Genomic DNA, 13048 nt, shown 5'->3' on the forward strand with positions numbered 1-13048 from the left:
AAAAAAAGAAAAAATCAAACAATATAAAGGTTTCTAATAAAAAAGAAAATACAGGTATTTTCCCAATACGACCTCCTTAGAAAAACACTGCTGTCAATGAGTTAGGTTGGAATCTAGACGTGATTGGAAGTTATTCAAGTTCCTTAAGCCTTGTTTTATGCTGAATATCTGTAAATCATAAAAATTATTTAAGCTGAGGTAAATTTTGGTCAATGATTCTAACTAAAATAAAAAACTCTAAAACAACCTTTATTTATACAGTGCTTTATATTTACAAAGCACTTTTGCACTAGTTCACTCAATCCTTGAAACAATCTTGGGAAGATCGTATCCCTACTTTCCAGACAGGAAACCAAGACTCCAAGAGGTCATCATAGCTTATCAAATCTAAGCTACCACTGAGAATACCTCTCCATTTTCTATGCTCAAAAAAACCAAAAAAAAACACCAAAAAAAAAAAACAAAAAAAAAAAACCCAAGTCAATTGTGATATGATGACTTAACTAGACCCTGTGAGACTCACAAGACTTTATAATAAAGGACCTCGCCTGCCCGCCCCGAGCCCGCATCCTCCACTCGCCCCGCAGCCAGGGACACGCACGTGCACCGACGCCGACGGAGCGGACATGGGCAGAGCGATGGTGGCCAGGCTCGGACTGGGGCTGCTGCTCCTGGCGCTGCTCCTACCCACGCAGATTTATTCAAATCAAACAACTGTTGTAACACTTTCAAGTAACTCCTCCCAGAGTGCCTCGACTGCCCCAAATCCAGCAAATACCACCACCACACCAACTGGGGGTGCTCTGCTGTCAACAGCCAGTCTCTTGGTGATCTCGTTCTCCCTTCTACATCTCTACTGTTAAAAGACTCAGGCCAAGAAACGTCTATACTTCCCCATCTTCTAAGCCCAATCCAAATGGCGTCTAGACATCCAGTGTGACAAGGAAAAAAAAAACAGGTCTTCATTGAATCTGCTAATTCCACACCTTATTTTATTGACACAAAATGTTGAGGATCCCAAATTTGATTGGTTTGAAGAACATGTGAAGGGGTGACTAGATGATGAATGTCTCTTAAATCTACTGGAGTTTCATGTACAAGATGAAGAGACAACATCCAAGATTAGATAAGAGATAATTTCTTTAAATGTGGCTTAAGAAGTATGGACATGTAAAATTCTACCTTGAAAATGAGAATGGATTTTCTCTTACCGAGATGTAAAAGATGGGATGTGAACAGATTCAGTTTTCATTCGGTTCATTAAATCTTTAAGGCCATAAAACGGTTAAAACAAAAAGCTTCCATGATTCTATTTATATGTACATTAGAAGGAACTTCCATGTGTTACTGTAAATCCTCAATGCATTGTTTCAGCAGTACTAATTTAATGCCTATGTACTCTAGATAAAAGTTTTACATTGTTAAGCTATCACTGTTTCTTGGGAACTGAACTCTTTCCTCTGAGGCTTTGGGTTTGACATTGCATTTGATTTTTTTATATAGTAATTGATATGTGCCAGGGCAATGATGGATTGGAATCTACCCCCGATTGTGAAGCATAACGAATAAATTTTGCTTAAATACTTATCACTTATTCCTATTGAACAAGGGTGCCAGATTCATTTAGCTAAACTGATTCCAAAGAGTAGAAGTACGTTGACTTCAACTAATTTCAAAATGCTTATTTCTGCATAGGTGGAGTACTTCTTACAATTTAAAAAATGATCTGTTTTGAAGGTAAAATCGACAAATCTTGAAATTGAAAAACGCAAAATATGTGCGGGAGCCAAAAATCATAAATCAAGTATTTGGGAAGTGAAGACTAGAAGTTTGCTTACATTAAATTCGGAAAAACTTTTATACTTTTTCTGTAAATACTTTAAAAAAAAAAAAAAAAAAACTCTGAATCAGAATAGCCACATTTGGAACACTTTCTGTTAGTCAATATTTTTAGATAGTTAGAACCTGGTCCTAAGCCTAAAGTGGGCTCGATTCTGGAAAGTAAATCTTTTCACAACTGCCTCGATGCACAGAAAGCTTTTTAAAAATAGACACTCTAAGGTCTTTTGTTCGCATGGTCACACACTGATACTTAGATGTTCCAGTATCTAATATGGCCACAGTAGTCTTGATAACCAAAGTCATTTTTCCCATCTTTAGGAACCTACACCAGAACAACAATATCCAACAGATCTCAAGCTACTGTGTGTGTGAATGAACATTACGTTTTGTTTCATCCCTGAATGCTGTACATCAGTTTTGGATTGTATATTGTGTTTGTGTATTTATGCTTTGATTCATAGTAACTTCTCATGTTATGGAATTGATTTGCATTGAACACAAACTGTAAATAAAAAGAAATGGCTGAAAGAGCAATCTATTGAAAAAAAAAAAAAAAGACTTTATAATAAAGACCTGAGTCAGGGGTCTGGGGTTGCCCTTTCCAAGCGTGTGACTGAGGTAAATCATTTAAGTTCTCTGAGCCTTGATTTTTTCGTATCTTTCAAATTAGAAACAATAATGCCTGTCTCATAGGGTTGCTGTGAAAACATATAGATGAAAAATAGTACTTTCAAACTATCTATGGCATTATTATCTTTAAATATGTTTATCTGTAGTAGTAATACTACTACTCTACTGTTAAAGGCAGGAACTTCTAGATCTATTCTGAACTGGTATATCATATTAAATAATTAGTAAAGCTGTTACAACACATGACGGCTACTGCCACTGTCTCCTCTGAGATGAGCTGTTAATACTCTGTCCTCATATGAACCTGGAGAACACCTATTTCATTAACCTGAAAGAATGTATTCCACTTGGATAAGGACATTTTCAGGTCTTGAGGGAAAATACTTCTTTCTGGCATCATTCATATTTTGCTTGTCAGGTTACAGGTTGAAACATGAGTCCCATGGTAGACACTCTATTACTGCAGTCAGTTCTAATGGTGAAGGAATTGGGAGTTCCATTTTTTGGAAGCGAGAAAATACACTATACTTATACATTAATGCCTTCTGGAAGTTTGAGGCAGTCCTTGTATTTTTTTTTCCCCCTGCTTCTGTGTTGGAAATCATTCTATATTCCCATTTTAGTACTAAGGTATATAGACTTCTGTATATCCTGTAATCCCCTTGACAACTATATTCTTGTCTGGTGGGAGGAATTAAGTCTATTTGTCTGGACATGCCTTCATAGTTTCTAGCTAATGGTAGTATATGTGATTAAAGTATGTATCTGAAATATTTCCCTGGAAATGGTCTTCTATGAGGACACTTACCATGTGGTAGTTCTGAGACTGATTCACACTAGATATTTTTTGTGTATGCTAAATACTGGAAATATGGTGGCTTTCTGATTTTTATGACTGACAAACTGTATTTTGCTTTCTTCCTATGTACCAACAGAAAATAATAATTTCTATAGATTTGGCATTACTAAGTAACTTTAGCACTTCAATTCTCAGGGATTTATTTAATGAAAAAGGCAAATACCTAAGAGTTAATTAAAGTGCAGAAGAAGCAACAGGAAAACATGAGATAGTCGAAGAGGACAACAGATCATTGCTTTGTGCATCTGGACTTCTGGGTACTCACTGACCCAGAATGCACATGAATATCAAGTTTAAACATTAATACTGAGTTTCAGGTGTTCCAAACTGTGACATACACTGATGTACTACTAATCTCTTTTTATTTTATTTTTTTTAAGATTTTACTTGAGAGAGAGATAGAGTGTGCATGCACAAGCAGGGGGTAGGGGCAGAGGGAGAAGTGGACTCCCCGCTGAGCAGGGAGCTGGAGGAGGTAGGGCTCAATCCCAGGACTTTGAGATCATGACCTGAGAGGAAAGCAAATGCTTAACCGACTGAGCCACCCAGGGGCCCCATGAAATACTAGTCTCTTTTTAAAAATGAATATTTGTTTCTTGCTACTCAAACCTAGTCCAAGCTACTATCCTGTTTCATGTCAATCACGTCTTCCTGCTTTCTTCACTCTTGCCACACCTATAGCCCAGTTTCAAACAAACGCCTGGATGATCTTTTAAAATATGGATCAGAGTTTTCTCCTGCTTAAAACCATGGATGGCTCCTATGACACTCAAAATAAAATCCATACTCCTTAGAATGGTGTTCAAAGCCCTGTATGGTCTTTCTCTTCTCTACATCTCCACCCTTATCGCATGCTTATTCATCTGTTCGTTCCTATGTATCAGAAACCCAGGCTTTCTTCTGTCCCTCCAATTTGTCAGATTGTTCCTACTTCAAGGCTTTTGTACTTGGCCAGAAAAACTCCTCCCATAGATTTTCTTCTAGATGGATCTTGACTCAAATGCACCTCTTCAAAGAGGCTTAACATTTCCACTTATAATATCAGGTGGTTTTATTGTATGCATAACAGTCATTGCTGCCTGGAATTGCTAATTTGCTTGTCCATTTCTACCTAAGCAGCTTGACAGCAAGGGCTTTGTAAGCTAGTACCCCACTGCCTAGGTCAGGGTCTGGTTGATTGCAGATACTCAATAAATAGTTCATGAAGGAATGAAGTAATAAACCTAAATGGTTACCTTTTCTTGTGACATATTTTTCTCTCACTTTTTTTTTTCCTGGAAAAAGATTGTACCAGGAAAGAAATTACTTATTGTTCTTGAAGCTAACAATAATTTGCTCATGTAAAGCAAAATTAAATAACCCAAGCACAGTTTCCTTTCCAGAGATCACCCGAGATTACATTTGATATATTTTCTTAATGGAACATCACAGCAGTGACCTACTTTCAAATTGCAACAATACGAGAGAATATGTGAGTTAATGGTTTTCCCTGAATGGTGTGACAACACCAGTATTTACAATGGGTATTATCTAGCTCTGAATGATCAAGCCACTAGAGAACAGATCTACCCTACAATAAAAACAGGTGAAATAACAACAGAGTCACTAAACTATCCCCTTATGCTTGGAACAATTTGCCCCAATTCTAGGAGAGAAAAAAAAATATAAATAGCAATGATAACTTTATGAAGAAGTGAATACTATAGTGCCCATTCTAAACAGGATAGCTGACCAAAATATAAAGCTTTTCCTTTGATAAACTCATGTCAACTAATAAAAATATGTGCGGGAGGTAATTAGAAAAGCAGTAATGATAGTTTGAGACCTAGAATAAGTACAATGAGAAGATGCTGTATTGAATATGACTTCTGGATCTAAAAAAAAATATTATAAAGTCCTTCAAATGTTGCAGTACAGCATTTCCCCTTTTTCTCATAAAAACCTTTTGCCATCTGCCTAAATAACTTCTAAGTAGCTTCCGAATATAAAGACAAAAAAAAGCAGCTATTACTGACATTCTAACTTTAAAAGTTAAAATATTGCTAGTTTCAGACAGGGACACCTGAATTGATGCAGGAAGCTCACATAGACAAATATATGTAATCACATGGTTGTAGTGGGGGTAAAGTTCACCTTTGTTTTCTTTTTTCTTTTTTTTTTTTTTAAATTTTTTTTTATTATTATTTATTTATGATAGTCATACAGAGAGAGAGAGAGAGAGAGAGGCAGAGACACAGGCAGAGGGAGAAGCAGGCTCCATGCACCGGGAGCCCGATGTGGGATTCGATCCCGGGTCTCCGGGATCGCGCCCTGGGCCAAAGGCAGGCGCCAAACCGCTGCGCCACCCAGGGATCCCATCACCTTTGTTTTCAACTAGTAGAGTGAAAATTACATGTTTATTTGACAATTTGTAACAGTTGAACATCCATATTTCTGCTGTTATAAGACATGCTGTGATGCAGATAATTACATATGCATATCTATGCACACTGCTCATTATTTTCTTTGCAAAATACCAACAGGTGTATTACTAGGTTAAAATATATGATCACTAAAATATTATTTTAACTTTCAAAAACATTTTTCAAATAGATATTTTAAAAGCTCTTGATATATGTAGCAAAATTGATTCCCAGGAATGTTGTGCCAAATTATATTCCCACCTGTAGTGGATGAGAATATTTACTTTCAACTTTAATTAGTGGCAGGCCCAGATGGCTCCTAAATTCGATGGATTTTTTTTTTTAATGTCTAATATATAACTTAAGAAAAGAAAGTATATTCTCCACAGGAAGATTCCTGCTCCCTGCTTCCTTTGCTCAGGCATCATTTGGGTCCTCGTGGGTGTAGAAACCTTGGCTCCAGCTGCTCATCTCAATCCCGTGAATCTCTGAAGCTTAAGAGCTCACTTATCATTACAATTTTACCCTCTGTTCTTCTTGGTGCAGAGAGACATGCATTCCTTGGTTTTCATTTTTTAAATACACAAACATAATTTTAAATGTCATTTCTAAGTGTAGGAGCAGAATGGGGAGGGTTTGGCATGAGATCACTCTGCCATCTTGGTAGATGGTAGTTTATTCTGAATCTTGACAGCTCTATTTTCTTGCTTTAGTACTGTAGACGTTTTCATGATCATATACTGGTATGCTTATATATATATATATTTATTTAAAAGACGTTGAATGAAATAATATATATATATTTGTTTAAAAGACGTTGAATGAAATATGTGTTTGGGTAAATATATATACACATACATATATATAATATATACATGTGTTATGTATTTCTCTTTATAAAAAAGAGAACTTTCCGAATTTTTAAAAGATTTTATTAAACTTTTTTTTTAAAGATTTTATTTACTTATTAATGAGACACACACACACACACACACACACACACACACACACACACAGAGGCAGAGACACAGGCAGAGGGAGAAGCAGGCTCCATGCAGGGAGACTGACATGGGATGCGATCCTGGGTCTCCAGGATCATGCCCTGGGCTGAAGGTGGCCCTAAACTGCTGAGCCCCCTGGGCTGCCCAAGATTTGATTTATTTATTCATGAAAGACACAGAGAAAGACAGAGAGAGAGAGAGAGAGAGGCAGAGACACAGGCAGAGGGAGAAGCAGGCTCCCCACGGGGAGCCCGATTCAGGACTTGATCCCAGGACCCTGGGATCATGACCTGAGCCAAAGGCAGATGCTCAACCACTGAGCCACCCAAGAATTCCTCTGAATTGGCTTTTGACCTTTGAAAGATGTGTAAATCCCCCGGTTGCACTGATATTCAACTAAGTTGTTGTTAGTATTACCCTCTCAAAGCTCTGGCTGCAAGCTGGCCAGTGTGGACTTGTGTTATAAGGTTGATGTAACAGTCTGAGGGGAGTAAGAAAGGAGCCAGGACCAGAGGTGGCTGTAAATAGCACATGGCATTTGGGGCAGAAGCCACTAACCTGGGTGAAGTGCTCCAGTCCATGTCAGATGTAAAGTATTTCTATGCTGTCTAAAGGACCAAGCCCTAGTTGGCTTTCTGCTTGACACAGAATCTGTGAATCCTGAGGATTTCAAAAATGCCATTGACTCACCAAGATAAAAGAAGAAAAAAAGTCCATTTACCTCCTAATTCATTGGCTTAATTCATTGCCCCTTCAAATTAGAATGCATTAAGAGCTACTGTCCTGCCATAGTGACTTCCAATTATTCCCATAATCTCCACTATTGTTCAGCAGGAGTAACAGGTTGGCTGTTCTTGCTCTCACTGTATTTGGATCCTACCTTCCCTATTGAAAACTTTTTGGGATTTGCCTGTAACTGCCAGTGCTCCTGAAGATTTTTACTCCATTTTTATATTCCATTTATCATTTTCATGGGAATTTTGAAGGAGGGTAGATGCCTGTGTTTGTGCTGCCAATCTACCAGGAAATCAGGAAATCAGTAAGTTCTTACTAAAGACCTCCTATGGAATATCTGCCCAGATATTATTTTATTATGCATTTAACAAATTGCTTCTTACTGCTTTTGTTACAGAACTATTTTTTTTCGTCAATCTAGGTGTCAATCAAGACTGCAGTTCAAACTAAGTAGTTATTTCAAATAAAGAGCATACTAAAACATTATGGTATTGACCATGTAAATATTGATGGAGATTGATACAAGCACCTTTAAGGGTTCCAAAACTAATCGAAAATGCCTATTTGTCTATGTAACATTTCAGTGGAGGCAGTATAATGGAACATACCAAAGTTTTGTTATAGTTAGCAATAAACAACTGAAAGATAAGATGCTGATTCAGACATTTAACCACAGTTTCCTGTGATGGTTACACTCTAACTCAAAATCGAAAATAACATTATTATATACTAAGAAAAGCTCTCATCTACCATATTTTCAAATGGATCTAAATTCAAAGAAGATTTAGACAATAATTACTTAATACTTAGTACAGAGAAAACGTATATTTAAATTAGCTGCTTTAAAATAGTAATAATGTAGTACCAGCATTACTAGCACAAGCAGTAGTAATCCATTTATGGAACATCTTATACTACCAGGTGCTTGGTTAGCTACTCTCCATGTATTTCACTTGATCCTCCAATCCTGCTACTTCAGATATTAAGAACTCCACCTTTTATATGGCAAAAGAAAACCAGAGATTAAGTATCATGCCCAGTGAAGTTGGATGGCTAATTGGGGTGCTCCCTGGGGCACCTCTAGGGATCATCAGAGGTTCTGCAGAGCACTGTTTACAAGGGTTCAAACTACTCCTCCAGGCTGCCTCTAAGATTCATGTACTTCTCCATTGCTAGAGGCATCCTGATGAGAGCTGGCTGGCCAGGTAGAAAGCATTCATGTTCTCTGTGATCCTATGTCTAGGTTCTTAAGTTGGGGTTTATGAACACACTGAAGATGGATGCAAATGTGTATAACTGCACATATCTGGTATAGGGCTTTTATCAGACTTCAGTGGAGGCCACCATCCAAAAAAGGTTCAGAATTATCTTCTAGATATTCCCCAGAGACTGATTTTAAGTGATAACATCCAAGAAATCTGATTCTCATTTCTGAGGAAATCCCCTAGTATAACATCCCAGAGTGTACTTTTGTTAAGAAGAAAGTTGAAGCAATTACCCAAGAGACAATTCAAAATTGTTACTTGAAATATGCAGAGTCACACCAAAGGAAATGAGGTTAGAGACTGCAGCTGAATTATCTACCTCATGGTTGTGATTTTCTGTGTTTCATTACATATAGAAAAAAGCTACTGCATAAAGAGAAAAAAAATGAGCTGAGTTCATCTGAATTATCAAACATAAAAAGACAAGTCAGAAAAATTATAAAATTATTGGGAATATAGCCAATATTAGCAATTATATTTCTAAGTAAAAAGACAACATAGAAACTATTTGCTAGTTTAAATACCAGGCTAGGTACAATCTTATGACAGATAAAAAGTGCAGATGGAATTTTTCACTTTTCTTCCAAAGAAGTTCTGCTGAATTTCAAATATTTTCTTTGAATAATCATGTTTGACAAATGTAAAGGTTAATGTTAGCAAGGTAATTAAAATTAATGATGGCAATGTCCGCTGGGTTATGCATGTGTGTTGCAGGTGTTTCCCTCTACTGTTCCCACCCTAACTTAAAAATGTCTAATATAGAAAATTCTGAGTATACACATAATACATTAGGAGTGATTATTTTCATCTACCCTGAAATCTATATAATTTCTTTACATAAAGAGCTCTTATAGTGTTTTTGAAATATAATTTGATTTTTTTTTTATGTAATAGGTTATACAAAATTAAGAAAAAAGAAAACCTCACTGCAGAAATTGAGCATATACTGTTAGAGGCATGGTTTCCAATCTTCTTTCTATAATATAGTTTGGAAGTTAAAAGTTACCCCAAAGAGTCTTTGAATATTATCCTCTACAAAGCCAAACCATTTACTACCCAGGACTTTACTCAAAACTTACTTGGATACTTTTTTAACAAGAATTGTATCGTATTCCTACATTTCTAGTTATACATATTTGATATCTGGTCCTCAGCAGAGGGGAGATTGAGAATGGCAAACAGGGATAGTAGAATGGTAGAGGTCAGCACCAAGACAACCCACAGACAGACTGACATCAAGGGAAGAGACAAAAGAACAAACAGGTAAAAAGGGAGTCCAAATCTGTGAAGATGCACAAGTGCTGGGAGACAGGAGGGGAGGATGGAAATGTCCAATGGTTTAAGCTCTCCCCAAGGACTGCCCGTCTGCTGGGACATTGCAAGTTACTCAGCCAGTTGCCTTGCTTCTCTTTCTTGCTCAGTGCTGACTCTGGGGGCATCCATTGACAGATCATGCAGTTCTTTTAAGAGAGGTATTCTGTTGGCCCTGGCTTAGGAGTAAATGCTTGAGCTAGCAGCTCTGATGAGCAGGGAACTGGTTCAGCTATTCCATAGCTCTTTAATTAATTATCCTGCCGGATGCCCAAGGGTCTGTTCCTAGTTTTCCCTGCCTGCGATCCTGGAAGTTTTCTCATGGTTCTACTTAACTCACTGTTTCAGCAGTTTTGTCTTTCATCTTTATTGTATTTGGGGGTCTTTTGCTCAGCTGGGCTGTACCTTCAGTTTTATTCCATCTGTTGTATATTATTCAAAAATTCCTCAATGTTGGTTCTAATCTTTCAGGTTTCCAGCACCGCTGTGGATTTATTTTTGTATTTATTCTTCCATTTCAAAGAGACTTTGGATGGAAGTAGAGGTAAAAACATGTCTTAATCAGCTATCTTCTCTTGGAAGCCATTTCAGGCACTTTAAATAAAGTAAATATTCCCCTCCTACAATAGGTGTTTTAAGATTTTAACGATTAGCTATTAATTTTACTGTAGGCAAGCCAACACATTTAACAAAATTAAACTGTCAAGCTTGAAATTTCCTTTTGGTTTTGTTAAATGAATCACTAAAAAAAATACAAAAGTGAAAAAAGTGCAGAAAACTTACAATCCATATCAAGTATGGCCCGAACAGATTTAACAAGTTCCTTGGATTCAAGTGCCAGTGTTGCTGGGATATTACGTCCATTCCTTCTTAGTGGTGTGAGGGAAGTCTGAGAAGCTAGCATAGGTCTTCTTTCACTGTGAAGGGCAACAATATAAAGTTGAACTTATTGTACAAATAATAAAATCTTCTTGGTTAAATAATCTGAATTCTTATGTACAAAAATATTTGTATTTCTGGGAATATTGTATTCTTATAACCATAAAATGAAATAATCACAAAACGTTTGTTTTCAGTTCTTTATTATGTAACAAAGACATGTATAAGAACTAGGTTGACCTCATAATAGGAGGAATAAATCATTTGTTGGACTTATCTTGTGCTTATGTCATGCTAACACAATGTAGCCCTTTAGTTTGTAAAAATTCAAATGAAGCACTTAAACATAAATTTATTAAATGGACATTTACTATCACTTCCTATAATATTAAATATAAATTCTATGTTTATTTGCTCCTGAACGTATCTTTTTTTTTGAAATTTTTTGAACTGAAATTATATAAAATCTAAAACATCACAGAGCATTTATATCACTTTTTGAAGATGTAAATGTCACCTGAAATGAATATGCTCTGGTGTAATTTAAAATGCAAGGTTTTACTGCAAAAAACCATTATGTTGAAACTTTTACTTGAAAAGAGATCATTTTAAACTGGTAATGAAACCATTATTATTTATTCATTATTACTATTTATGATCCATCTTCAATAAGCATGATGGATTAATTCACAAGAAGCAATTAAAGCATCAATTCTCAAATTCAAATACATAGCCTTTATTCTGTGTTGAAAGACAAAGGCCAAAATTTATTACAGAAGTTATAGTATATTAAAAAGCTTGAATCATATTTTCGTAGCGTTTAAATTTCCAAGATGTGGTGAAAAGTTGCTTAATATTTTTTAAGGTTACCATGAACCAGTTTAAGGCAAGGGCAGGCTCTGGCTTTTAAATGATCATTCTTAACACCAAAACTTTTGAATTATTATTCAAGAATCTCACAAGGAGATTCTGAGGGTGGTGATGGGGGACACATCTATCCACACAGGGGAATCTGATTGAGTATTTTAACATTCTTATTGAAAATAATTAACATGAAATTCACATAATTATCTTACATTATAAGCAGCACAGATAGCAATAAAATGTCAGATCTTTCATTAGAATAAAGCATTACAATAAAATGAGCTTAAAAGTGTACTGATAGCACATAACATTTAGAATAATCCAATTACAATGTTGTACACCTGAAACTAACATAACATTGTGTGTCAACTACATTTCAATAATAAAAATTTTTTTAGAGCATACTACTGTAGACATTTTTCTAAAGTAAAAAAAAAATGCTATGTGGAACGTTAAAATATAATAAGAATATGATGAATCATCTTTATTTATTAAACTGTTGTTTTCATAGTAAAGGGCATAGTTTTCCTGTTTCTTCAAGCATGCATTGCTAGAAGTAGAAGTACATTGCTGGTGGCAGCTATTATAAGATGAGGAGAAAAAAACTGCTTTGAAAATATATATAAACAGGAAACTTCCTTTTGTTTATCTTTCATTATGTATCAAAATGACCATAAACTTGCAGTTTGAAATACATGAATCTTATTAGTATGTTTGTAGCTCTTAGTAGGAAACTTTAAATTAGAAACAAACTGTGAGTAACAAAATCAAGGTGTATTCTCCAAATATATTTCTTTTATTTGTGTCTACTAAATGTTGAAAATGAAAGAACTGATTGCATGAACCTGTTTAGGGTAATCCCATCTTTATAGAATTCCTAACAAAAACAAGATAGGTGATTCCTACCTCAATTTTAGAGTACTTGGTTACAGTGACTGGCTAAATACCTCCAGGAATTTCTCTTACAGAGATGGAGTCAAAAACAACATATCCTTGTATCTATTTCCACAAGACATTAAAAAACAGCAGCCAATAGGAGTTATGTAGCATCTTAAGACTATTTAAAAGATTTTAGTATTTTAGTCACAATTACAAAATGAAAAATGTAATCATACTCTACAGGAAACAATGAAATATTCTTACCTTAAACTTGATAAAGGAGAAGAATTATCAGAAAATAATTCTTGAATAGTCTAGAGAAAACATGACAGTAAAGGAGATATGTAAGTTTGATATCTGTAAGATGTCTTAACTAAAATT

At 35.7% G+C, this 13048-nt stretch overlaps 1 protein-coding gene across 8 annotated transcripts in view; it reads right to left on the reverse strand.

Annotated features, from left to right (window-relative positions):
* STXBP4 (syntaxin binding protein 4) overlaps positions 1–13048 on the reverse strand; it is a 158071-nt gene that overhangs the window by 52738 nt on the left and 92285 nt on the right. For all 8 annotated transcript variants that reach the window (XM_041724131.1, XM_041724126.1, XM_041724128.1 and 5 more), the window contains 2 exons: positions 12932–12981; positions 10829–10962 (listed from right to left, as the gene is read on the reverse strand). In XM_041724131.1, the coding sequence (XP_041580065.1) occupies positions 10829–10962; positions 12932–12981 (184 nt within the window). The remainder of the gene's footprint in view (positions 1–10828; positions 10963–12931; positions 12982–13048) is intronic.

The sequence above is a fragment of the Vulpes lagopus genome, chromosome 12 (genome assembly GCF_018345385.1).
Source record: "Vulpes lagopus strain Blue_001 chromosome 12, ASM1834538v1, whole genome shotgun sequence".
Classification (NCBI taxonomy): Eukaryota; Metazoa; Chordata; class Mammalia; order Carnivora; family Canidae; genus Vulpes; species Vulpes lagopus.